Source organism: Urocitellus parryii, assembly GCF_045843805.1.
Source record: "Urocitellus parryii isolate mUroPar1 chromosome 13 unlocalized genomic scaffold, mUroPar1.hap1 SUPER_13_unloc_2, whole genome shotgun sequence".
NCBI classification, from domain to species: domain Eukaryota; kingdom Metazoa; phylum Chordata; class Mammalia; order Rodentia; family Sciuridae; genus Urocitellus; species Urocitellus parryii.
The window spans coordinates 1,004,217-1,028,906 of record NW_027551770.1 but is presented as its reverse complement, the minus strand read 5'-3'; the positions used below and the strand labels follow the sequence as shown (position 1 = coordinate 1,028,906).

At 48.0% G+C, this 24,690-nt stretch overlaps 2 protein-coding genes across 2 annotated transcripts; both read left to right on the top strand.

Annotated features, from left to right (window-relative positions):
* Window positions 1–59: 59 nt before the first annotated feature.
* On the top strand, window positions 60–7,983 carry LOC144251418 (ankyrin repeat domain-containing protein 11-like). The gene is given in 9 exon segments (XM_077794349.1): window positions 60–581; window positions 583–965; window positions 1,181–2,191; window positions 2,193–3,784; window positions 3,787–5,356; window positions 5,358–5,678; window positions 5,680–6,831; window positions 6,833–6,955; window positions 6,957–7,983. Coding segments are annotated over 9 exon segments (7,701 nt in total).
* A 7,393-nt stretch (window positions 7,984–15,376) lies between these two features.
* LOC144251413 (cotranscriptional regulator ARB2A-like) lies at window positions 15,377–16,817 on the top strand. Its single transcript, XM_077794347.1, is given in 2 exon segments — window positions 15,377–15,696; window positions 15,698–16,817. Coding segments are annotated over 2 exon segments (1,113 nt in total). The 5' UTR covers window positions 15,377–15,477; the 3' UTR covers window positions 16,592–16,817.
* The last annotated feature ends 7,873 nt before the right edge of the window (window positions 16,818–24,690 follow it).

The window sequence follows — 24,690 nt, the reverse complement described above, 5'->3', positions numbered from 1 at the left end:
ACGACTGGTGACGATGACGCGGTGGCGGCCTAGAGGAGACAAGGCGCGGGAGCAGAACGATGCCCAGGGGCGCAGGCTCTAGAACTCCACAGCAGGAAGACTTTTCTCCCAGCAGTGACATGGTGGAGAGACAAACTGGGAAAAAGGATAAAGATAAAGTTTCTCTGACCAAGACCCCAAAGCTGGACCGCAGTGATGGAGGAAAGGAGGTGAGAGAGCGAGCCACCAAGCGGAAGCTGCCCTTCACTGTGGGGGCCAATGGAGAACAGAAGGACTCGGACACAGAGAAACAGGGTCCTGAGCGGAAGAGGATCAAGAAGGAGCCTGTCGCCCGAAAGTCCGGGCTGCTGTTCGGCATGGGGCTGTCTGGGATCCGAGCTGGCTACCCACTCTCTGAGCGCCAGCAGGTGGCTCTCCTCATGCAGATGACAGCTGAGGAGTCTGCCAACAGCCCAGTAGACACCACACCAAAGCACTCCTCCCAGTCTGCAGTGTGTCAGAAGGGAACGCCCAGCTCTAGCTCAAAAACCAAAGACAAAGTCAACAAGAGGAATGAGCAGGGCGAGACCCGCCTGCACCGTGCGTGCTGCCATCAGGGGGGATGCCCTGCGCATCAAGGAGCTCATCAGCGAGGGCACTGATGTCAATGTCAAGGACTTCGCAGGCTGGACAGTGCTGCATGAGGCCTGCAACCGTGGCTACGACGTCGCCAAGCAGCTGCTGGCCGCAGGTGCAGAGGTGAACACCAAGGGCCTGGATGACGACACACCACTGCACGACGCTGCCAACAACGGGCACTATAAGGTGGTGGAGTTGTTGCTGCGATATGAAGGAAACCCTCAGCAGAGCAACAGGAAAGGGGAGACTCCGCTGAAAGTTGCCAACTCCCCAACTATGGTGAACCTGCTGCTGGGCAAAGGCACGTACCCCTCCAGCGAGGAAAGCTCCACGGATGGCCAAGCAGGGTCTCCCAGCCTCCTGGGGGCCTGGCGCCTTCAGGAACTCCGGACTGCAGGAGCCACACCTGGGGCCTGGCCACCGAGAAGCTGCGGTCTCTGCCGCGGTCTCTGCCGGGAGGCCAGCCCCACCTCTGAGCAGACTTCTTGGTTCCCTCTGCTGTGGCTGGCCTCAGATGGGATAGATCAAATGACGTGCTTCTCCAGAAGCAGGGGCTGGCCAGCCCTGCCCTCCTGGAGAGCTCCAAGGAGGAGGACGCCCCATCCTTTGCACCTTCCAGCTCAGTTGATTGCAACAACACAGACTCTGAGTTTGAGAAGGGCCTGAAGCTCAAGGCCAAGAACCCAGAGCCTCAGAAGACTGTGACGTCTGTCAAGGACGAGTATGAGTTTGATGAGGACGATGAGCAGGACAGGGTCCCTCCCGTGGACGACAAGCATCTGCTGAAGAAAGACTATAGGAAAGAACCCAAGGCCAGCAGCTTCGTGTCAATCCCCAAGATGGAGGTCAAGAGCTATGCCAAGAATAGCACCACCGCGCCAAAGAAAGCCGCCCATCACATCCTGTCCGACACCTCAGACGAGGAGGACGCGGGTCTGGCTGTGGGTGCGGGGGAGAAGCTGAGGCTCTCAGCGCACACAGTCCTGCCTGGCTCAAAGGCCCGCGAGCCCCCTGCGCCCAGGCAGCAGAAGGAGAAGACCAAAGTGAAGAAGAAGCGGAAGAAGGAGGCCCAGGGCAAGGAGGTGCGGCCTGGGAAGAGGAGTGACAAGCTGTGCTCCTCCGGGTCCGAGCGCGCATCCTCCGAGAGCCAGGAGGACGGGGACTCGGTGGGGAGCACGGGCTGCCGCAGGGGCTCCCCCCTGGTGCTGAAGGACACATCACTCTTCAGCTCGCTGTCAGCCTCTTCCACCTCGTCCCATGGCACCAGCCACGCCGACCAGCACAGCAAGCACTGGCGCGCAGACAGCTGGAAGGCGGTGTCCTCCCCTGCCTGGTTGCAGGTCAGTTTGCTGTAGGACTCATCAGGCACCGGCCTGACAAGCGAGTCGGACTGCTCCTCTAAGGGCTCCAGCGTGGAATCCCTAAAGCCTGCGAGGAGGAAGCAAGAGCACCAAAAGAGGGGCAGCCTGCAGAACATGGCTCCCGAGAAGAGGGGCAGCTTCCACCCCAGCGTGGACGGCTCCGTGCCCAAGCTAGACAAGGAGGGAAAAGTCATCAAGAAACACAAGACGAAACAGACACAAAAACAAGGAGAAGGGGCAGTGCCCTGGCCAGGAGCTGAAGCTGAAAAGCTTCACCTACGAGTACGAGGACCCCAGGCCCAAGGCCGACAAGGCCGCCCTCCTGGACAGCGACATCTCCGCGGAGGGCAGGCTGCGGGTGTTGAAGCATGACCGAGACCACCTCAAGAGGGAGGAGAGGCTGGGCAGGACGAAGCCCGAGGACAAGGAGTGGCTCTTCAGAAACGAGAAGCCACTGAAGAGGATCAAGGACGTGGGCAGGGACGGCCGCAGGGCCTTCCGGGAGGAAAAGGACCAGGCTGGCAGGGCTGAGTGGGAGAGGCTGGGCAAGGAGAAGTCCCCCAAGAGGCTGCGGCCATACAAGGAGGAGAGGAAGAAGAAGGCCCAGGACCGGCCCCCCAAGCCGGAGAAGAAGGGCGAGGCCAAGAAGAAGGCCCTGAAGGAGGACAAGGAGAGGCTCTGGAGGGAGAAGGCCTACAGGGAGGACGCAGCCTTCGACGACTGCTGCCACCGGGGCCACTTCCTGGAGAGCGAGGACACCAAGCTCAGCCTGTCCGACGACCAGCAGGACAGGTGATTTTCAGACCTCTCCGACTCCTCCTTTGACTTCAAAGGGGAGGACAGCTGGGACTCCCCAGTGACAGATTACAGGGACATCAAGAGTGACTCTGTGGCCAAACTTATCTTGGAAATGGTGAAAGAGGACAGTAAGGAGAAGAAGCGGGACAAGGCCCGGGAAAAACGAGATCTCAGAGACTCTTTCTTCCGAAAGAAGGACCGGGACTACTTGGACAAGAGCTCGGAGAAGAGGAGGGACCAGGTGAAGAAGCACCGGGGCCTTCCCAGCTACCTCCCCAACAAGGACAAGAAGAGGAAAGAGTCCTCCAAAGGCACACGGGACCCACGGGACCAGAGAGACGCCCTGGAGGGCTCCAGGGAGCGGAAGGATGTCCGCCTGCGGCCAGAGGAGCCGCACAGGGAGGAGCTGAAGGAGTGTGGCTGCAAGGGCGCCTTCAAGGACAAGCCCGACTGCGACCTCGTCAAGAGCCTGGAGTCCTGAGAGTGGCACCACGCAGCTCGGGAGAAGGAGAAGAAGGAGAAGGCTCACTCAGAGAGGCACAAGGACAAGTCCAGCAACAGGGACCGAGGCGAGAAGTGTCCAAAGGACAGAGACTTTGACAGATGCCTCAAGGAGAGGAAGGATGGCAAGGAGAAGTGCAAGGACAAGGACACACATGGCAGAGACCGAGACAGGAGGGCCGGCCTCGACCAGGCCCGGGAGAGGAAGGACAAGTCCTTCCCTGCAGCCACCTCTGAGGACTCTTCTGAAAAGAGAGAGGAAAAGAAGGGGAAAGAGAAGAGCTGGTACATCGCAGACATCTTCACGGACAAAAGCAAGGACGAGAAAGAGGAGTACCTGGCCAGCGGGCTGCGTGCAGGGGAGGCCTGCCAGGCCCCCAGGTTGGACGCCCTCCAGGAGAGGGAGGACAGGAGGGAACTGCCCGTTGCAGACAGGCACAGGAAGTGCCCCTCCTACAGGCCCCGCTAGAAGCCCTGGGACAAGGAGCCCAAAGAGAAGAGGAAGGACAGGGTGCCCCTGAAGCAGGCAGAGACAAGAAGGAGAAGGCCTTGGAGAAGCACAGAGAGAAGAGGGACAAGGACCACATGGACCGGGTCCTGGCCGACGCCACCCAGGAGAGGCAAAGCAGGCAGAGGCCACCAGACAAGGAGGAGAGGAAGCATCCCGGGGAGGACAGGGCCAAGGGCAAGCACAAGGAGAAGCCTGACCGAAAGCGGAGGGCCTCGCGGGGCTCAGAGGCGGAGCGCAGCCTACTGGAGTGGCTAGAGGAGGAGGTGCTGCAGGAGGGCAGGGAGGAGGCGCATGACAAGGCCAGCGAGGGCTCCTCCAACAGCTTTGCAGACTGCGGCCCCTAGCCCGGCCTGAGCGCCCTCCTAGAAGTGTCCTTCTCAGAGCCGCTGGAGGACAAGGCCCGGGAGGGCCCCTGCCTGGTGGAGAGGCTGAGGGAGAAGGAGCGGCACCGGCACTCCTCCTCCTCCTCCAAGAAGAGCCACGAACGTGAGCAGGCCAAGAAGGAGAAAGCCAAGAGGAAGGAGAAGGCCAAGGACTACAAGGACAGGGGCAGGAGGGAGCCCGGCCAGTATGAGAAGGACTTCCTGGACACCGAGACCTATGGCATCACCTACGCTGTGAAAGTGGACAGCGAGGAGGAGCTGGACAAGGCCACCAACGGGTTTTCTGAGAAGAGAGAGAGGAGCAAGCCTGAGAGGGAGCCTCCCAAGAAAGTGGAGAAGGAGCTGAAGCCTTTCGGGTCCAGTGCCCTTGGCTCCCTGAAGGAGAAGAGGAGGAGGGAGAAGCACAGGGAGTGGTGGCGGGAGGAGAAGGACAAGCACAGGGACAGGCACCACAAGGAGGAGCCATGGCCCACCGTCCGGGACAAGGAGAAGGGCAGGGAGAAGGCCCTGAAGCTGGGTGAGGCCAAGCCCAAGGAAAAGCCCCGAGAGGGCACAGAGAAGGAGAGGGGCAACCCCACCAAGATCAGCAATGGCATGGACAAGCTCCCGCCACCCAGAGACCCAAGCAAGAAGGACGCCAGGCCCCGGGAGAAGCTACTGGGGGACGGCGACCTGATGATGACCAGCTTTGTGCAGATGCTGTCGCAAAAGGACCTGGAGATTGAGGAGCGGCACAAGGAGCGCAAGCGGCAGATGGAGAAGCTGCGGCACAGGTCTGGGGACCCCAGGCTCTGGGAAAAGGCAAAGCCCATGGATGACACCCACAAGAAGGGCCTGGATGCCGCGCCCAAGAAGTCCCTGGGGCTGGACCGGCCCTTCAAAGAGAAGAAGGCCAAGGAGTCAGCTGCGACACCACCTGTTCCTGAAAGCAAGCCCCTGCCAGGACTGGGTGCCGAGGCCAAAGACTGGTCAGCAGGGCCGCCCCTGAAGGAGGCCCTGCCCGCCTCGACCGGGACCGAGCAGAGCCAGCCCGCCGGGGTGCCCACTCCAACCTCACTGGTGTCGGGTCCCAGCTAGGAGGAGCTGCACACGCCCTGGACCCCGTCCTGCAGTGCCGATGACTACCCCGACCTGGTGTTCGACTGTACTGACACCCAGCACCCGCTGCCCACCACCAGCGCCTGCTCCCCCGCTCTATGACAGGTTTTCTGTAGCCTCAAGTGGGGCTTCAGAGCACCCAGGCCAGATGCCCACGAGGCCCATCCCCACAAACCTGTACCGCCTCATCTCCATGGACATCAGGAGAACCCCTGAGGAGGAGTTCAGTGTGGGGGACAAGCTGTTCAGACAGCAGAGTGTTCCTGCCACCTCCAGCTTCGACTCTCCCAGCCAGCACTTGATGGAGGACAAGGCTGCCCTGCCACCTGTTCCAGCAGAGAAGTTTGCCTGCCTTTCCCCTGGCTACTACTCCCCTGACTATGGCCTCCCCTCACCCAAAGCTGCCACGGTCAGCACCTTCCCCAGAGGCCGTGTTCCCTGGCCTACCAGCCAAGCCTTCCCCTGCCACTAGGGGCGACCTCTTGGCCCCAGCCATCGAGGGGGCCCTGCCCCCAGACCTGGGCCTTCCTCTGGATGCCACAGAGGACCAGCAGGCCACAGCAGCCATCATCCCTCCGGAGCCCAGCTACCTGGAGCCCTTGGACGAGGGCCCCTTCAACACTGTCATCACCGAGGAGCTGGTGGAGTGGGCCCATCCTGCCGCGGAGCAGGCCCTTTCCTCCACCTTGGTGGCCAGTGCCTCTGAAAACCCCGTCAGCTGGCCTGTGGGCTCCGACCTTCTGCTGAAGTCTCCAAAGAGGTTCCCAGAGTCCCCCAAACACTTCTGTCCTGCAGAGACCCTGCATATCACTGTTCCAGGACCCTTCAGCACCTCAGAGCCCCGATACTCTGTATCCCCCAGCTCCTACCCCTTGCCAGCCACCGAACTGGGCCTGGAGGAGGTCAAAGACAATGGGGCGGCGGGAGCCATCTCTGTGGCCGTCTCCACCACAGAAGGGGCCACTGCGTATGCCACCCCTGCCAGACTGGAGTCTTTCTTCAGTGGCTGCAAGTCACTTCCTGAGGCACCCCTTGACGTGGCCCCTGAGCCCACGTGTGTCACCATGGTGACCCAAGTGGAGGCTCTGGGGACCCTGGAAAGCAGCTTCCTGGACGGTGGCCACAGCCTGTCTGCCCTCAGCCAGGGCGAGCCAGTGCCCTGGCATGACGCCTTCACCAGCCCTGAGGATGACCTGGACCTGCGGCCCTTCTCGCTGCCCGATCTCCCCCTCCAGCCCAAAGACTCCTAAGATGTCCAGACTGAGCCCGTGGAAGGGAGTCCCATCCCACCAGAGGAGAGCTCCCCTCGGGCTGAGGGGCAGCCCATACTGCCTCCTGACCAGGCCTCTCCCCAACATCCCACCGAGTCTGAGCCCTCAGAGGAGCCAAAGCTGGATGTGGTTCTCGAAGCTGCTGTGGAGGCAGAGATTGTGGCAGGCGAGAGGACCCCCGAGAACTTGGACTCTGGCTCAGCACTGGCCCCTGGCCCTCCCGAACAGTGTCCCCTGGGGGTCGGAGCTGAGGAGACCAAGACTGAGGACCCCTCCACCTCCCCATCATGTACCCGACGATCCTGCCACCGATGGCAAGGCACAGACGCCTGACAGTGCTGAGGTCACCCCTGCTGCCATCCCTGTGGAGGGGCCCCCAGGCAGCCTCCAGCCAGAAGCTACGGATCCAGAGCCCAACCCCAAAAGCCCCCAAGGTGGAGGAGGTCCCTCAGTGCATGACCAGGAACTGCACTCAGATGCTGGCCAGCCAGAGCAAGCAGAGCACACCTCCTATGGATAAGGAGCCCGCCCCCACGCCCACCCCAGCTGCCAGGGCCAAAGGCTGTGCCTCTGAAGAGGAGGATGCCCAGGCCCAGCACCCCCACAAGCTCCGCTTCCAGCGCTCCAGCCAGCCGCTGCAGCAGCAGGTGAACACAAGCACGCAGCAGACGCGGGAGGTCATCCAGCAGACGCTGGCCACCATTGTGGACGCCATCAAGCTGGATGATATTGAGCCCTACCACAGCGACAGGTCCAATCCCTACTTGGAGTACCTCCAGATCCGAAAGAAGATTGAGGAGAAATGCAAGATCCTCTGCTACATCAGGCCCCAGGCACCCCAGTGCTACGCCGAGTACGTCACCTACACCGGGTCCTACATCCTGGACGGCAAGCCGCTCAGCAAGCTGCACATCCCTGTGATTGCATCCCCCCCTTCCCTGGTGGAGCCCCTGAAGGAGCTGTTCAAGCAGCAGGAGATGGTGCGGGGAAAGCTGTGTCTACAGCACAGCATCGAGCAGGAGAAGCTGATCGTGTCATGTGAGCAGGAGATCCTGCGGGTGCATTGCCGGGTGGCCAGGACCATCGCCAACCAGGCAGTGCCTTTCAGTGCCTGCACGCTGCTGCTGGACTCTGAGGTCTACAACATGCCTCTGGAGAGCCAGGGCGAGGAGAACAAGTCCTTACGAGATCGCTTCAACGCCCGCCAATTCATCTCCTGGCTACAGGACTTGGATGACAAGTAGGACCCTATGAAGACCTGCCTCCTGATGCGGCAGCAGCACGAGGCTGCAGCCCTCAATGCCTTGCAGAGGGTGGAGTGGCAGCTGAAGGCACAGGAGCTGGACCCCGCAGGGCACAAGTCGCTGTGTGTGAAGGAGGTGCCCTCTTTCTACGTGCCCATGGTTGATGTCAATGATAACTTTGTGCTGCTGCCAGCGTGACACCAGGGGAAAGTCGCAGGACACCGGCAAGGGCCGTAGTCACCAGTGCTGCTGAAGTGCCCGCAGTGCAGGAGGGCACCGAGCCAGCCAGGTGGGAGAAGCCCAGAGACTGCACCTGGCCACACGCCTCGCCTGCCAGACCAGCCCGGAGGCCAGGAGACCAGAGTCTTTACCAGCGGTGGCAGGGAGAACAGGCCCCCATGCTGCAGTGCCTCGTTGGACCAGCAGGAGGAGGAGACCATGGCCCATCCAGAGGGGCACCTGGGTCCCTCCCAGCCAGCCGAAGGCACCCGAGGAGCAGGAGAGTGCGCTTTTGAAGTCCCTGCTCCCCTCTGATCAACTAAAGGAAACGACTGAGGCGTCCACCTCGCACAACAGTGACCTCTGGTCTGGGGCAGGAGTGTCCGCCCGCCATGGTCCTCAGGACAGGCTGGGTCACTGAGGTCGCTGGTGCCAGGCGAGGGCCACCTGCTGGCCACAGAGGGACTCAGCCAGGACTTTCCAATAGTGTTTTTAATGGAGTCAAATCCACGTGGTTTGTATATTTTTTTCCTTTAATCTTGGGCATTTTGTTTCTCTTTCTGAGAACGTAACTTGAAACACTAATCCTATAGAGAGAGCCAATAATCCTATAGAGAGTATCCAAGAACGAACGCTGTACAGTTTTATATACATTCACAATATACTTTTGCTGCCTTCTAGATAATTTATTTTGCAACACATTACTGCACAGTTGTAAATAACTTATGTACTATAACATCACTTTCAGTTATGTGTAAAGAAATAAATTAATTAATTTTAAAAAAATAAAGAAATGGAGGACAGCGACAAACCATGTCCTTTATGTGCCCCAGTCTATTCCCAAGACACATTAAGCCCAGACCAGAATGTCCAGGTAAATGGCATCCTAAGGAACACTGACTCTCACACCTGTATATAGAGCAGACCAGCATTATCAGTAGGAGCTGCTTTTTTGCACACAAACTAGGACAGCTTCTTCTTTGGATACTGGTCATGAAAGAATCAAAGCAGATAAAGGACTCTAATAATGTCACTACTGTGGCCTGACCACTAAATCCTTCTCCCTGAATGCTATGGAGATGACAATTTCCTATTGTTAGCCAGCTTCCATTGGACAAGGTATGAAAAGGGATGGAGTTGCAGTAGGTATACTGGGGTGGCCACTGCCTGTCCAATCTGTTACCCTGGGCCTTCTCCATGAGCAGCTTTAAATACACCAATTTCACTGGTCATGGTGGCACACACCTATGATCCCAGCAGCTCAGGAGGCCGAAGCAGGAGGATTGTGAGTTAAAGCCAGCCTCAGCAACTTAGCAAGACCCTATCTCTAAATAAAATAGAAAAAAAGGTCTGGGGATGTGGTTCAGTGATGAAACATCTCTGTGTCCAATTCCTGGTACCAAAAGAAAAAGTGCATCAATATCTTGCATGCCATCTGTGGATATTTCCTTGGGTCTCTCAGCAACCTGTTACATTACGCTAGTGCAGCTGGGCTGTGAACCAAACAGAAAGGCAGCAGGGAAAGAGACTCAGCCACATGCTCAATGATGGGTTCCTGCTGAGCCCAAGGGATAGCCCAACATATCCTGACTAGATGCAGCCCAGATGCCAGGCCCCTCACTCAAGCCAGTGTGCATTGAGTGTTGAGGACCCCCTTGGGGTGGGTTTATAGCAGCTTCTGAGAAAACTGACCACCAGGTCTCACTTAGAACATGTTTTCCCCAGCAGTTTTGGTGGGCATTATATGTACAAATACATATGAAGTCTCTTGGACATGCAGGAAATTCCCAGAAAGTGAAGAGTGGATGAGCAGGAGTCTAGTCCCAGGCTGGGCCCAGGAACAAGATGGTAGGCAGAGGGTTGCACCTGCCCACTGAGCACCTGAGCATGGGTCAGCCCCATATCCAGGTCCCCCATTGGAATCCTCTCAAGGGTGTGAAGAGAACAGGGCCATAGTGAAAGCACCCAGAGCTCTCCCCCTAAAATTTTATGTCACTTCCTCAAGCAGACCTGAGAAAAGCTCTCCAGGGGACACATGACTGCCATAGGCTTGGGCAGGCATTGCACACATGGAGAGCTAGGGAAAGGGTCGCATTCTCACCCAAGCTTTGAGACCTCTTCCCATTGAGGATGGGAAACACTTGCTTGTCCCTTAAGGAGAGAAGGCACCTAAGTTGGCAGCAGATGGGGCAGAGCCAGGTGGGGAGGTATAGGGGTTCCAGGGGACATGATCAGGGAACAACTAATTGCAAAAGACACTATCAGTGTACAGATTCCTGTCTGTCTCCCCCTGGGTGGGAAAACTGTCATCTCAGTCCACCTACCTGCTGGGGTGGGCCTGAGCTGGTGCCCAAAACCCCTGCCAGAGTGCCCCAGGCTATCAGGGTCCCCAGGAGGAACAGCCCTGTCCAGCTGCCCACCACACCCCACACAAACTTACACACACACACACACACACACACACACACACACACAAACACACTGTACTCCCTGGCACTCCCATGGAAGCCCAGACTGGAAAGCTTGCAGGTGGCCCCAGAAGCTGCCCTCCTAACTTCTTCCAGATTTGGACAGACCTCCATCAGGACCATGGGTCAGGGAAATTGGAAGAACAGGGTTGAAGCTGAGAATAGCTGGCAGGGATCTGATGGCTTCTCTCTAATAAACTGGGCACAACTCAGACATCAGGTGGGAATGATTACTGTCTCACCTTCCCTGGGACTGAAAAGACTCCGGGAGGGGAGGAATCTAAGGACTGGCTCAGGCCTGAAACATGGTGACCAACAGTGAGGAAGGCTCTTTGGAGAAGCAGGGCTCACAGAGGCCACAGGTGTTGGCCTTCTAGCTAGCAGGCCACAGGTGGGAACTGTAGGGCAGACCATTCCCCTGGGGCTGTGGGAGGAGCACTCAGGGGTCTAAGCTCTTTGCTACAGAGCCTTATAGCCCACCATGAGCTAAGTGGTTTTAGGGGCTAAGAATATTATTGAAATTCTTATTAATTCAAGTCAGATCCAAATAGACTTTGCAGTTCACCTGCTGGCCTCTGTGCTTCTTCCCATTCCCCCAACCTGCCTAGGAACTGGGAGGGGGTGACTTCCAGCAGTGGATTGGCTGGCTTCTGGGTTTCACCTAGAACCCCTCAGGGCTCTTCTATGACCTCAGGAACTCCAGCCAGAGCTGGAGTGGCTTGTATGATCTGCCCAAGGCCAGCTTCTGTCTACCCCACCCCCAGACACTGGGCTGCTTGAGAGGGTCAAGCTGGGTCCCTTGGCCTCTTCCTCAACATCTCACTAGAGCCATGGGCCTCCTGGAGCCAACCCTACAGGGCCTCAAGGCCAGCTCAGGCTGCAGGGGAGCCAATCTTCCCCTTAGATCCCTAGCACAGTCCCCCAGGGGGTTGTTCTACTGCCTCCTCAGAAAAGTGCCTGAAGGCCTTTGCCTGGAGCTCCTGGCCCTGGTGGAGACAGCTCTGTACAGGTTCTAATTCAGGCTTCTGCTCTGTGTGCTGGGATAAGTCACTTCACCTCTCTGTGCCTCTTCCCCCATCAGTGGGATGGTAGGATCACTGTCTCCAGGTACAGTGCCCAGCTGCAGACACCCCTCTCTTGCCCAAGGAAGCCCAGTCTCTGGTCCCTCAGAAAGGTGAGGAACTTGGGGCACCACCAGGGGCCTGTGTGGGATGGGGGCTCATGGACCTGGCCCACCTGCCCCAGCAGCAACCCAAGCAGCCCAGCGGTTCCCACTGCACTCCCCTGGCCAGGCACCTGGTGGAGTTTTGTCAATTACTAATGACAGCAGAGGTGGCCTCACTGGCATGTGGGTGAGTGGCAGGTGGGTGGTGGGTGAGGAGTGTGGAAGGATGGCACAGCCTGCTCCCTGCCTCCCAGCCAGGGGACCAAGCCTCTCAGCTTCTGATACCAGAGGCCAGTGTGGGCTGGTAGTGAGGTCCTGCTTGCCCAGCTGGCAACCTCCCTTTCTTAGGCTCCTCCCCACCTTGCAGAGGGCAGCCTAGGTAGTGGCAGGCCAGGGGATCAAGTTGAGGGCCAGGACAGAGCAGAAAGACCAAGGGCACCTGCAGGAGGGGAAGGAGGACACTGGGGAGCCCAGGAAAAGGCCTGGCTGTCTGCGCTCCTGCCCAGGCTGCAGGGAGCTGGGCATGGAAGGCAGCTTGGGTGCTATGGGTTTTGTTTTTGGTGATTTAAATTTCCTTTGTGTTTTGTTCTAAACAAAGTGATAAATGTGCACAGTTTGGATGATCAGATAGTTCTGTAGGGCTTGGGATGGAACCCATCTCCTTTTCTGTAGCTCCCTACTTTCTCCATCCTCCTCCTGGTATTTAGACTGGTTCTTTTAATATTTACTTCTCAATAGCAATTTGCTTCTGCTTTTTCCTTTTCTTTTCAGATTTGGAAATTACCCATCAACATTCCTCTGTAGAGAGTCAAAGTTTGTTCTCTCATGGAGGCCAGATGCACACACATGTCTGATTCCTCCCATCCTCATGAATCAGGATTCAGTGTGTAAAAGATGTTTTTTGCATACATTGGTCACTGCTGAGTAATGTGTTGTAATTAACCTCTGTACAACTTCTTCTTTTATTTTTTTACTTAATAATTGACTCATGGGGGGGGGTATTCTCCATGTGTCCATTACTTATTTATCCCCAAACCCTGCCATGGAATATGAATCTTTTTTTTTTTTTTTTACTGAAAATATCAGGCCATCTATGTGCTTATTTTTTCCTGGATCCTGTGATAGTCAGCCTCCAAGATGGCCCAGTGATCTGCCCTTCAGTAACTTGTGTCCCTGTCCTTCTGCATGGCACAGGGTGCATCTATATGACCAACAGAGGATGGCAGAAGCCATGGCTCTCTCCCTGGCTCCAGGTTTAGGTTACACAGCATACTGTATCTCTTGTCTTGTTGGTGGTCATATTCTCTCTCTCTCTCTCTCTCTCTCTCTCTCTCTCTCTCTCTCTCCCTATCTCACTCCAACTTTCTCTCTCCCTGTCTATCTCTGTCTCCTCTTTATCTCCCTCCTCATTCTCTCCCTGTCTATATTTCTCCCTCTCTTTTTCTCTCTCCCCACTTTCCTCTTCTTCTCTGCTTTTCTCTCTCCCCCTCTCCTCTTTTACTTTCTTCCATTCTGTCTTTCTCTCCCTCTTTCTCTCTCCTTCTCCCTGTTTTTCTCTACCTACCTCTCCCTTTTCCTCTCTGACTTCTTCTCTCCCTCTTGTCATTTGCTTTGAGGGAGGTCCCCTGACCCATCATGAGCCACAATGTGAATGAGTCCACTTGGCTAGGATTGTAAGCATCCTGCCACTAGCCATGCTAGGGCACCGTTTTGGAAGTGGTCTTTCAATCCCCATCAAGACTTGGGAGGATGGTGCCCTGGCCATCCTCTTGACTGCAAGCAACCCCATGAAACCCAGAGACAGAGTCCTCCACCATTCTGCTTCCAGATTCCTGTCAAATGTTTCACCACAAAATATAATAGATCAGCAGTGAACTAGATAGATAATATTAATGAGCTTGACTTTTGAATAATTCTACATTCTGTGTGTGTGTATAAAATCACATGGCATCCCATAAATATATATGAGTTCTCAATTCAAAACAATGTTAGTAATGTAATAAAAATTAGACTAAGATACAGGTTCAGTTATTGTTTATTGAAAGGATAAAGGATTGTGTTAGTGTTAGGGTTGGAATCTGAAATGTCCCCCACAGGGCTCATGTGCTGAAAGCATGGTCACCCATGCATCAAGGTTCAGAGTTGGAGTTTTTAGCCAATAACTGAATCATGAGTGCTTTGACCTCATCAGGGGATTAATCCAGTGATAGCTGAATGAACTTCTAGGAGATGACACCTAATTGGAGAAAGTAGGTCACTTGGAACTTGGCCTGAAATTTATCTTCTCCACAGCCCATACTCTCCCTCTATTTCTCTGCTTCCTGGCTGCCCTGAACTGAACAGCTCTTCTCCACTAAGCCCTCCACCATGATATTCTGCCTCACCTCAGGTCCAAGAAATGGAGCCAGCCAACCACAGATGTATAGAAAGCAGTACTTAGAAGGAAGATTTTAGCACAGGATACATATATTCAAATAAGAAAGCTGTAACATCAATAATTTAAGTATCCGTCTTAGAAAAATAGAGAAAGAGCCTAAATAAAGCAAGAAAAGATATAAAAATTAGAACAAAAATCAATGATGTTTTTTTAAAGTCAATATCAAAAAAATCAACAAAACCCAAAGCCATTTTTTAAAAAAAGATCTATAAAATTGATAAAACCCAAACCAAGGTAATGGGAGAGAGAAAAGGTCAGGAAAGAGAGAAATCAGAAGTAGAGCAGGAGGAAAGAAGAGAAATGAGGAGACAGACATAAAAAATTTAAAAATTACTAATATCAGAAATAAAACAAGTTCATCACCACTGATGTCATGAACATTAAAAGATTAACAAAAGAATATTAGGAAAACTATGCATGCTTACAATTTGAAAATGGACTGATTCCTTAAAAGATGCAAACCACCAAAACTCAGTGTCTTAATATATTCATGCTGCTCTAACAGAATATCATAAACCGAGTGGCTTGATATGATTTTGAATTGACACAGAAACTTATTTCTCATACTTCTGGAGATGAAGAGGTTCAAAATTAATTCAAGATGTCAGCAATTTCAGTGTCTCTTGGGGATCTACCTCCTGGAATATAGAAGGATATCTCCTCGCTGTGTTCTTACATGGCAGAAGAGGGGAAGACCCTGTGGCCTCTTTAACCAAAGCACTAATCCCATTAATGAGGCTCCACCCTCAGGACATAACCTTCTCTCAAAGGCCCCACCTCTGAACACCATCACATAGGAGATTATGTTCCAACTAATACATTTTAAAGGGATACAACTCAGTCTATAGCATTCACAAAAGAAGAAATAGATCATCTTGAGTAAGTCTATATCTGGGATGGGAACAGGTGAATAATAAACAGCCTTCCAATGAAGAAAGCACCAGGCACAAAAAAATTTCACTGTAAATTCTACCAAAAATTTAAGAAAGAAATGATAATAATTATTTATAATCTCTCTCAGAAAATAAATGAATAGAGAACATTTTCCAAATTATACCATGGGACTATAATGTCAATAAGATAAAGACATAAACAGAAAAAAAATTTACTGACCAATATCTTTCATGAACATAGATAAAAAATAATCCTCAACAAAGTTTTAGCAAACAGCATGTAGCGATATATAGCAATTCTATATCAAGACCAAGTGAGGCTCCTGTGGACCCCGGAAGTGCAACTCGAACTTGGTCGGGGCGCGGATCCCTAGAGGGAAAGTCACAACAACCGCAGGAGGGAGTTCCACTAGCGAGCTGGAAGGCCACGCCTCCTCCCGCCTCCCCCCTCAGCCCTGTAGCTGGGGGCAGAGCTCAGACTTATTATCTAGAATAGATTTGGATGAACTAATGAAAAAAGATGAACCACCTCTTGATTTTCCTGATACTCTGGAAGGATTTGAATACGCTTTTAATGAAAAGGGGCAGTTAAGACACATAAAAACTGGGGAACCATTTGTTTTTAATTACCGGGAAGATTTGCACAGATGGAACCAGAAAAGATATGAGGCTCTGGGAGAGATTATCACGAAGTATGTATATGAACTCCTGGAGAAGGACTGTAATTTGAAAAAAAATCTCTATTCCAGTAGATGCCACTGAAAGTGAACCAAAGAGTTTTATCTTTATGAGTGATGATGCTTTGACAAATCCACAGAAACTGATGGTTTTAATTCATGGTAGTGGTGTTGTCAGGGCAGGTCAGTGGGCTAGAAGGCTTATTATAAATGAAGATCTGGACAGTGGCACACAGATACCTTTTATTAAGAGAGCTGTGGATGAAGGATATGGAGTAATAGTACTGAATCCCAATGAAAACTATATTGAAGTAGAAAAGCCGAAGATGCATGTACAGTCATCTTCTGATAGTTCAGATGAACCAGCAGAAAAACGGGAAAGAAAAGATAAAGTCTCTAAAGAAACAAAGAAGCGACGTGATTTCTATGAGAAGTATCGTAACCCCCAAAGAGAAAAAGAAATGATGCAATTGTATATAAGAGAGAATGGTTCTCCTGAAGAACATGCCGTCTATGTTTGGGACCATTTCATAGCCCAGTCTGCAGCTGAGAATGTATTTTTTGTTGCTCACAGCTATGGAGGACTTGCTTTTGTTGAACTGATGATTCAACGAGAAGCGGATGTGAAAAGTAAGGTAACTGCTGTGGCACTGACAGACTCTGTTCACAATGTATGGCATCAAGAAGCTGGGAAAACGATTCGGGAATGGATGAGAGAGAACTGTTGTAATTGGGTCTCTAGCTCAGAACCATTAGATACATCAGTGGAGTCCATGCTACCTGACTGTCCCCGAGTCTCAGCAGGCACCGACCGTCACGAGCTAACTTCCTGGAAGAGCTTCCCGTCTATTTTCAAATTCTTTACCGAAGCCTCTGAGGCAAAGACCAGTTCCCTCAAGCCGACTCTGACGCGACGCTCCCACCGAATAAAGCACGAAGAGCTGTAAGAGGAGAGCGAGCGAGACGGGGGAGGGGAAGCCAAGGAACCACTCTGGAGCATGCATCCACACGTCGCCTAACTGCTTGCTGTCGGGGAGCAGACTCCCAGCCCCTCATTAGATTGTTTTCTTCCTAGAGCACAGGGTCGTGATATATACATCTAAATAGCGTTTTGCATTATTTCTAGATGAGTGCAACTGTCAAAGCAATATGGGTTCACTGGTCGTGCTTCCTGCGGGCTGAGCTCCGGCTTCGCGCTGCCCGTCAGCGCGCAGATTAAGGCTGACAGCCCCCTGCCTGGCGCGGCCTGCGCTGCTCTAATTGCCCTGACGGAGCCCTCGCGGGCGCTGCGGGGCGAGCGGCGTCTGCGCGGTCCTACCGCCCGCTGCAGCGCAGCCGCTGCTTTCTTCACCCGCCCACCCCCTAATCATGTCCATTTTTCCCCGCTCTGAGAGGAGCAAGCTTTTATTCTAGACTTCAAACTTTTCATTTTAACTAAGTTTTTCCTCAAGGGCATATTATGCCCCCCCCCTTAGAAAGTGCCGCCCATTGCCAAATTTAAATTCAGAACATGAATGCCATGATGTACCATGTAGTTTTGGGAGTGCAAATTGTTCTCTTCCTAACGATCTACTTTCATTTCGAGAAGAAAATCTTTGCATAAAAAAATCTATTAAAGTACCGAATCTGCTTTACTGCTGAAAATCCTTACAAGTTGAATGTGAGACTTTTACAGTCTCTAATTTCAGAAGAGACCACTTAAACCAAAACATAATGAGCAGATCTTTAAAGTATAGGTGGGAAAGGTCTAATTTTCAATGGAATTTCCAGCTTTCTGATTAGGATTGACTTTACTTTTATATATGTAATGTGTATTGAGTGGTAGTGTGATTTAGATAACACACTTAAGTTCTGCTTCTTAAGTCTTAGCTGTGGAGAAAGGTGGTGGTGGTGGTTGTCTTTGTTGTTGTTAATCCTTACTAGAGAGATCTACTTAGAGTTTTCCTGAGCTAGGTCCTTTTACAGATACAATTTTTTATTATCATCAGGAAAATAAAACTCTACTCTGGAGCCTTTTCCTTCTGAAAGGCTAAGAAGGGCTAAAATGATTCTTTCTGTTTTCTTCTCCAATGGGGAAAGAGATTTATTGTGAAAGATTTTCTCCTCTTGGCCCAGTGGCATAATTTTTAGTACTCCACTTCCTCTGTAGGGTTTTACCCTACAGTTTCAACAATTAAGTATTTTAATAAAGTTAAGATTGGCCAACTCTGAAATATAAGGGATAAAATAAGTTAAAGATTTTTCTGACTTTCAATTTAAAATATTAAAAATTAACATTATCAATTTTTAATTACTTGACTTTAATTATCTAGTGAAGATTGTAATAGATGAGGTTCTGAAATTAATATTTTTCCATCCTTTTTAAAAGCATATGCAACAACTAATATGCCTGCCTTATTTGAGGACATGATAAAATGTACCCAAAATGACTTAGCACTCTTTAATGCCTCAGAAAAAAAAATAACCTGAAATCAGTCATCTCATGGATAAATTTTTTATATTATGTATCAATTGCAGCAAATTTTAAAACCTGAATAATATTTCATGCTGTGTTTGGAATACAAGCACATTCATTAGTTCTATAGTTTCAATGATGGCAAACTAAAGTGATCTTTTTTCAGTGGTTGTGTCTGTATCTTTTGATGTTATTTAAGCAGAAACAACATAAGAGGAAAAATCAAAATGGCATTTTATACAGCTTCTGGTTGGTTTAAAATGTAATCTCAACAATGTCAAGCACATTGGTCTGTGGTACTGACCCTTTTTTATCTGATCTTTCCGATTTTAGAAGTAATGGTGGACTATGTAAAATAATGGTATCTTCCAGTGAGAGGATTTGAGAATTGATGTGAATTGAATATATTTTTCCAAGTGTTACAAATTGTGTGGTGTTTTCAGTATATGAAAATGTTCACAAGAAACTAATTTTGTAGCATTTAAAAAAAACCAACACTTGTGCAATGCTAAATTTGTGAAGCTTCTGCAGCTGAATTAAAGCAAAGTAAATATGCTCAATTTATAAAAAAAAAAAAGACCAAGTGATATGTATTCTAGTTGTGCAAAGCATGGATGAGACCAAAGAAAGCAAGAATGAAATCCAGCTGGCAAACAAGTCCTGTAGTTCTATATCCACTATCTGAAGCACATGGCACCCTGATGTTCTGTGCAAGAGACCCTGCACAGCTCCATCTTTATGGCATTGTTGGTTGCAGTTCACATAGTCTCTGTCTTGCCTCTCCTTGATTCTGCAGCTTTCCTTTGTAGATAATCCCACATTACTGTCATCTCTTAATCTTAGGGGTCTCATTTGAGCTCTGGCTCCCTTCATATATCTTGATGCATCATCCTCACAGGGGCTGACCTCTCAGACCTTCCTTTGAAATCTCAATGGAATCTTCCATGACTCCCTTACTCCAGCATCCTGCAAACCTGCAGAACCAACACCCTGTGGTTGACACCAAGGTCTGCCACCATCTTAAGCAGTAGCCAAGACTTCTGGGCCATGGTTGAAGCATCCTCTAAGTGCCTGGGCAGCTTAGCACAGTGAAAAAATTTCCTAGACCCCTGTATAAGCAGGTGTTGGTGTGCCATCCTGAAGCCATGGAGAGTGTACCCCGAAGAATCCAAATGCAGAGATCCTATGTATTAGCCAAAGCCAAGGAAGGAAGCTGGAATGCTGAATGTGACAAGACAGAAATGACTCCTCACGGTAGGCTAATTCTTGTTGGGCACAATGTCCCTGATGAAGGAAAAAAATAAGACCCCACTGTACTACCTAATACATACTTTAGGTGATTGTTCCCTGGCATTTTATGAGAACATATCCTGTTTTGTCACTGGCTAAAATCTTTTCTGAGTACTAGCAAACAAGTTAGTTGTTTCCAATATGTTATAGCATAGTTAAGATTTAACTTCACACTGTCCTATAAAAGATGTGCTGTGCAAGAACAAAGCAGTCTGAAGCTTTGGAGGCTCCCCAGCTCCCTCCAATAAACAAATTATCAATTTTAGGACCCACAGTCTTCATGCATAATTGTAGGACTGAATGTTCAGCAGTAGTTCATTTGCAACAACATTGCTTCATATATATTTAGTTGAAGGTGGACACAATAGCTTTATTTTATTTATTTATATGTGGTGCTGAGGATCAAACTCAGGGCCTCACACATTCTAGATGAGCACTCTACCACTGAGCCATAACCCCAGCCCAACATGGCTTCTTCTTAAAAGAAATTTTTACTTTTACATTTTTGAGCCTGAGATATATGTGGTCTTACAAATTCCTGAGATGACCTCAAGTCACCTATCTTATTGTTTCTGGTTAAAGTACTCAGTTTCTCTTTAGTGGCTGTAGTGTCTCTGAAAACCACAACTTAGCTCCAGTTTCACTCACACATTTCTGGCTACACTGCAAGTTTTTCACCTGTTTCTTCTCTGCTTTCTGCTCCTGATTATCCTAGTAAACTTGGCCTAAAGCCACCAGCAATATATATGGCTTTGTGTGAATGCTGTGCTGCCTTGAAATTTCCTCCATCAGATTAATTAGTCCATCACCTTTAAATTCAGCCTTCCAGAAAGTCTCAGGACATAAACAAACTTAGACAAATTCTTTGTCAAAAATGTAGTATAATATAAATGCCAAAGTCATGCCTCCAATGACCTTCCTCCAGTCACACCCTTCCTGCCTTCAGTTACTGACAAGTTAACTCTTATCAGCAGATTAATCTACAAATTAAAGTTCACATAATCTAATCAATTCACATCTGAAAATTCTTGCATTGTCTCATACATGAGCTTTGGGGGGACACCTCATATACAAACCATAACAATATGGTACTATTTGATTCAATGATAGTTTTGTCAATTATTCATGAAGTGTGTTGAGTTTGCCAAGTACAATAATAAACTCCCCTATTTTTGCTTGAAATTCTGTTAGTTTTTTTCTTACACATTCTGATGCTTTGCTGTTAGATGCATAATTATAAATAGCAGTGTTAGCATGGTATGTGCAAACACACACACACACACACACACACACACACACACACACACCCCTATTCAAAATCCACTTTCAAATACCATTATATGTCTTCATGGTTTGTGCAGTTACCTTGTAACAGTTTATTCCCAGTTTCTTTCCCCTGCAATTTATAACATTGCTGTCATTCATTTCACCTGTCCTTGTATTATTATTGCCCAATACAATTTAATTAATATTTTTCTATTTGACTAGATAGAATAATAAAATGAAGATTTTATTTTATCTTCATTTAGTTTTGTCTAATGTAAATAGATAAATAATTCCTTCTTTATATAGATCCAAGTTTCTTACTTATTAATTTATCTTCCTTCAGAAAATCTCCTTTAAAATTTCTTGCAAGGTAGAACTATTTCTTTTTTCTTTCTTTTTTACTTGGCACTCTTTTTTAATTAATTAATTATTTTTTATTTATATATGACAGAAGACTGCATTACGATTCTTATTACACATATAGAACACCATTTTTCACATCTCAGGTTGTATACAAACTATATTTACACCAATTGGTGTCTTCATACATGTACTCTGGATATTAATGATCATTACATTCCACCATCATTTCTAACCCCATTTCCTCTCCCTTCCCCTACAACTCCTCTGCCCCATCTAGAGTTCATCTATTCCTCTCATGCTCCCTCTTTCTATCCCACTATGAATCAGCCTTCTTATATCAAAGTAAACATTCAGAATTTGTTTTTTTCAGATTGGATAAGTTCACTTAGCATTATCTTCTCTAACTCCATCCATTTACCTGCAAATGCCATGATTTTATTCTCTTTTATTGCTGAATAAAATTCCATTATGTATATATGCCACATTTTTTATCCATTCATCTCTTTAAGGGCATCTAGGTTGGTTCCACAAAGCAGCTATTGTGAATTGTGCCACTATAAACATTGATATGGCTGTGTTCCTGTAGTATGCTGTTTTTAAGTCCTTTGGGTATAGACCAAGGAGAGGGATAGCTGGGTCAAATGGTAATTCCATTCCCAATTTTCCAAGGAATCTCCAAACTGCTTTCCATAGTGGCTGCCCAGTTGCAGTCCCACCAGCAGTGTATGAGTGTACCTTTTCTCCCACATCCTCACCAACACTTATTGTTGTTTGTCTTCATAATGGCTGGCATTCTGACTGGAGTCAGATGAAAGCTTAGAGTGATTTTGATTTGCATTTCTCTAATTGCTACTGATGATGAACATTTTTTCATATATTGGTTGATTCATTGTACATCATCATCTATGAAGTGTCTGTTCAGGTCCTTGGCCCATTTATTGATTGGGTTATTTGTTTTTCCTTTTTTTGGTGTTTAACTTTTTAAGTTCTTTATATATCCTAAACATTAGTATTCTATATGATGTGCGAGGGGTAAAAATTTTCTCCCAAGATGTAGGCTCTCTATTCACCTGGCAGATTGCTTCTTTTGCTGAGAAGAAACTTTTTTTGGTTTGAGTCTATCCCATTTATTGATTCTTGATTTAAATTCTTATGCCACAGGAGTCTTACTAAGGAAGTTGGGGCCTAATCCTACATGATGGAGATTAGGGCATATTTTTTCTTCTATTAGACGCAGAGTCTCTGGTTGTATTCCTAAGTCCTTGATCCATTTTGAGTTGAGTTTTATGCATGATGAGAGATAGGGGTTTAATTTCATTTCGTTGCATATGGATTTCCAGTTTTCCCAGTACCATTTGTTGAAGAGGCTATCTTTTCTGCAATATATGTTCTTGGCACCTATATCCAATATATTGTAATTGTAATTTTGTGGGTTAGTCTCTGTGTCCTCTATTCTGTACCATTGGTCTACCAGTCTGTTTAGGTGCCAATACCATGCTGTTTTTGTTACTATTTCTCTGTAGTTTAAGGTCTGGTATAGTGATGCCACTTGCTTTACTCTTCTTGCTAAGGATTGCTTTAGCTATTCTGGGTCTCTTATTTTTCCAGATGAATTTAATGATTGCTTTTTCAATTTCTATGAGGAATGCCATTGGAATTTTGATTGGAATTGCATTAAATCTGTATAGTGCTTTTGGAAGTATGGTTGTTTTGGTAATATTAATTTGAATGTAAAACTATTTCTAACAAATTTTCTTAAATTATGTCTCAATGAATATTTGTCCTTCATTTTTAAAGTTATTTTTAATATATTCATAATTATATTGATTGATTTTTTTGCATTTTAGATATTTCACTTTACCTTTCTTTTATTTTCCCTTTTTTGTTCTTTTTTATGGCTTTTTAAATTTTGTTCTAATTAGTTACACATGACAGCAGAATGCATTTTGTCACATCATACATCAATGGAGTACAACTTCTCACTGTTTTTGTTGTACCCAATGTAGAATCACACTGGATGTGTAATCATATATGCACATAGAGTAATAATGTCTACTTTATTCTACTATCATTCATATACCCATACCCTCTTCCCTCCCTTCACTTCCCTCTGTCTAATGAAAAGTGCCTCTATTCTTCCCTAGCCCCCATCTCCTTATTGTGAATGGAATCCACATATCAGAGAAAACATTTGGACTTTGATATTGGGGGATTGGCTTATTTTGCTTAGTGTGATATACTCTAGCCCAATCAGCTTACCTGCAAATGCCATAATTTCATTCTTCTTAAAGGCTGAGTAATATTCCATTGTGTATCTTTATCATGTTTTCTTTATTCATTCATGTGTTGAAAGGCATCTAGGTTGGTTCCACAGTTTGGGTATTGTAAATTGTCACTCCACCTTCTTGGTTGGACAAGAAGTTTAATACAAGTCTCATCCTGGGTTCATTATAAAGTTTTGTTCCCCTTCTCTGGATTTTAACATTTTTTAAAATTGTCTTTAGTTTTCTGAAGTTGCCTACTGTGTATATTTTTTTGGATTTTTCTGGTTTTCATAATTTGTGATTTGGTGTCTGTCATTAATGCCAGAAAACTCATCAGTCAATATTGTTTTAAATTTTCTCTGTTCCTTTTTTTAAAAATATTGATTTTTTAGAAGTAGTTGGACATAATACCTTAATTTTTGTTTATTTATTTTTATGTGGTGCTGAGAATCGAACCCAGGGCCTCGCACATGCTAGACAAGTGCTCCACCACTAAGCCACAATCTCAACCCCTCTCTGTTCCTTTTCATCTTTCTTCAATTTCTAGAATTCCCATTGAGCATGTTATACATTTTGACATTGTCACAAAGTTCTTGAAAATGCTTGGGTTTTTTTAAGTTTTTTTTTTCCTCTTTGCAATTTAGATTGAGATGCTTCTATTCACCTCTTTTCAAGGTTATTTTTCTTGTCCTGGACTATGTCCAATTTACTGATAAGCTAATCAATTATATTCTTGTTTTCCTGTAGTATTTTTATTTCCATCATTTCTCAGTCTTTATTAGGATATTCATGTTTCTGCTTGCATTACCCCTCTATTGTTGCATTTTTCCCACTATTTCTAGTAGATCTTTGCTATAGGAATTATTTTAAATTCCTTGTCTTGTAATTCCCACAACTCTACCTTATCTGATTCTTGTTTTCATGCTGCTTTAACTCTCCAAATTGTGTTTTTTCTTGTCTTTTAGCATTTCTTGTCATTTTTCTTTGGACGTCAGACATTATAGATTCTGAAACTAAAGAAGAGTGTTTTCCCTTTATCCATGATTTTACTTTCTGTAGTTTTATTTACCAGTGGTCAAGTATGGTCTGAAAATACTAACTGTACAATTCTAGAAATAAACAATCTATAAATTTTGAATTTTGTACTGTTCTAAGTAGTGTAATGAAATTTCATACCATCTTGCTCTGCCCTACTTAGGATGTGAATCATCCCTGTGACCAGCATATACACACCATATACACTAAACACCCAACACCATGAAGGTTTGATGATCACTCAAAACCTAAGATGCTCCTTCTAATGTACTGTCAGGTAGCCCAATGCTGTATTACAGTGCCTACATAATTCACCAACAGCATCTCATATCTCTCTCTCTCTCTCTCTCTCTCTCTCTCTCTCTCTCTCTCT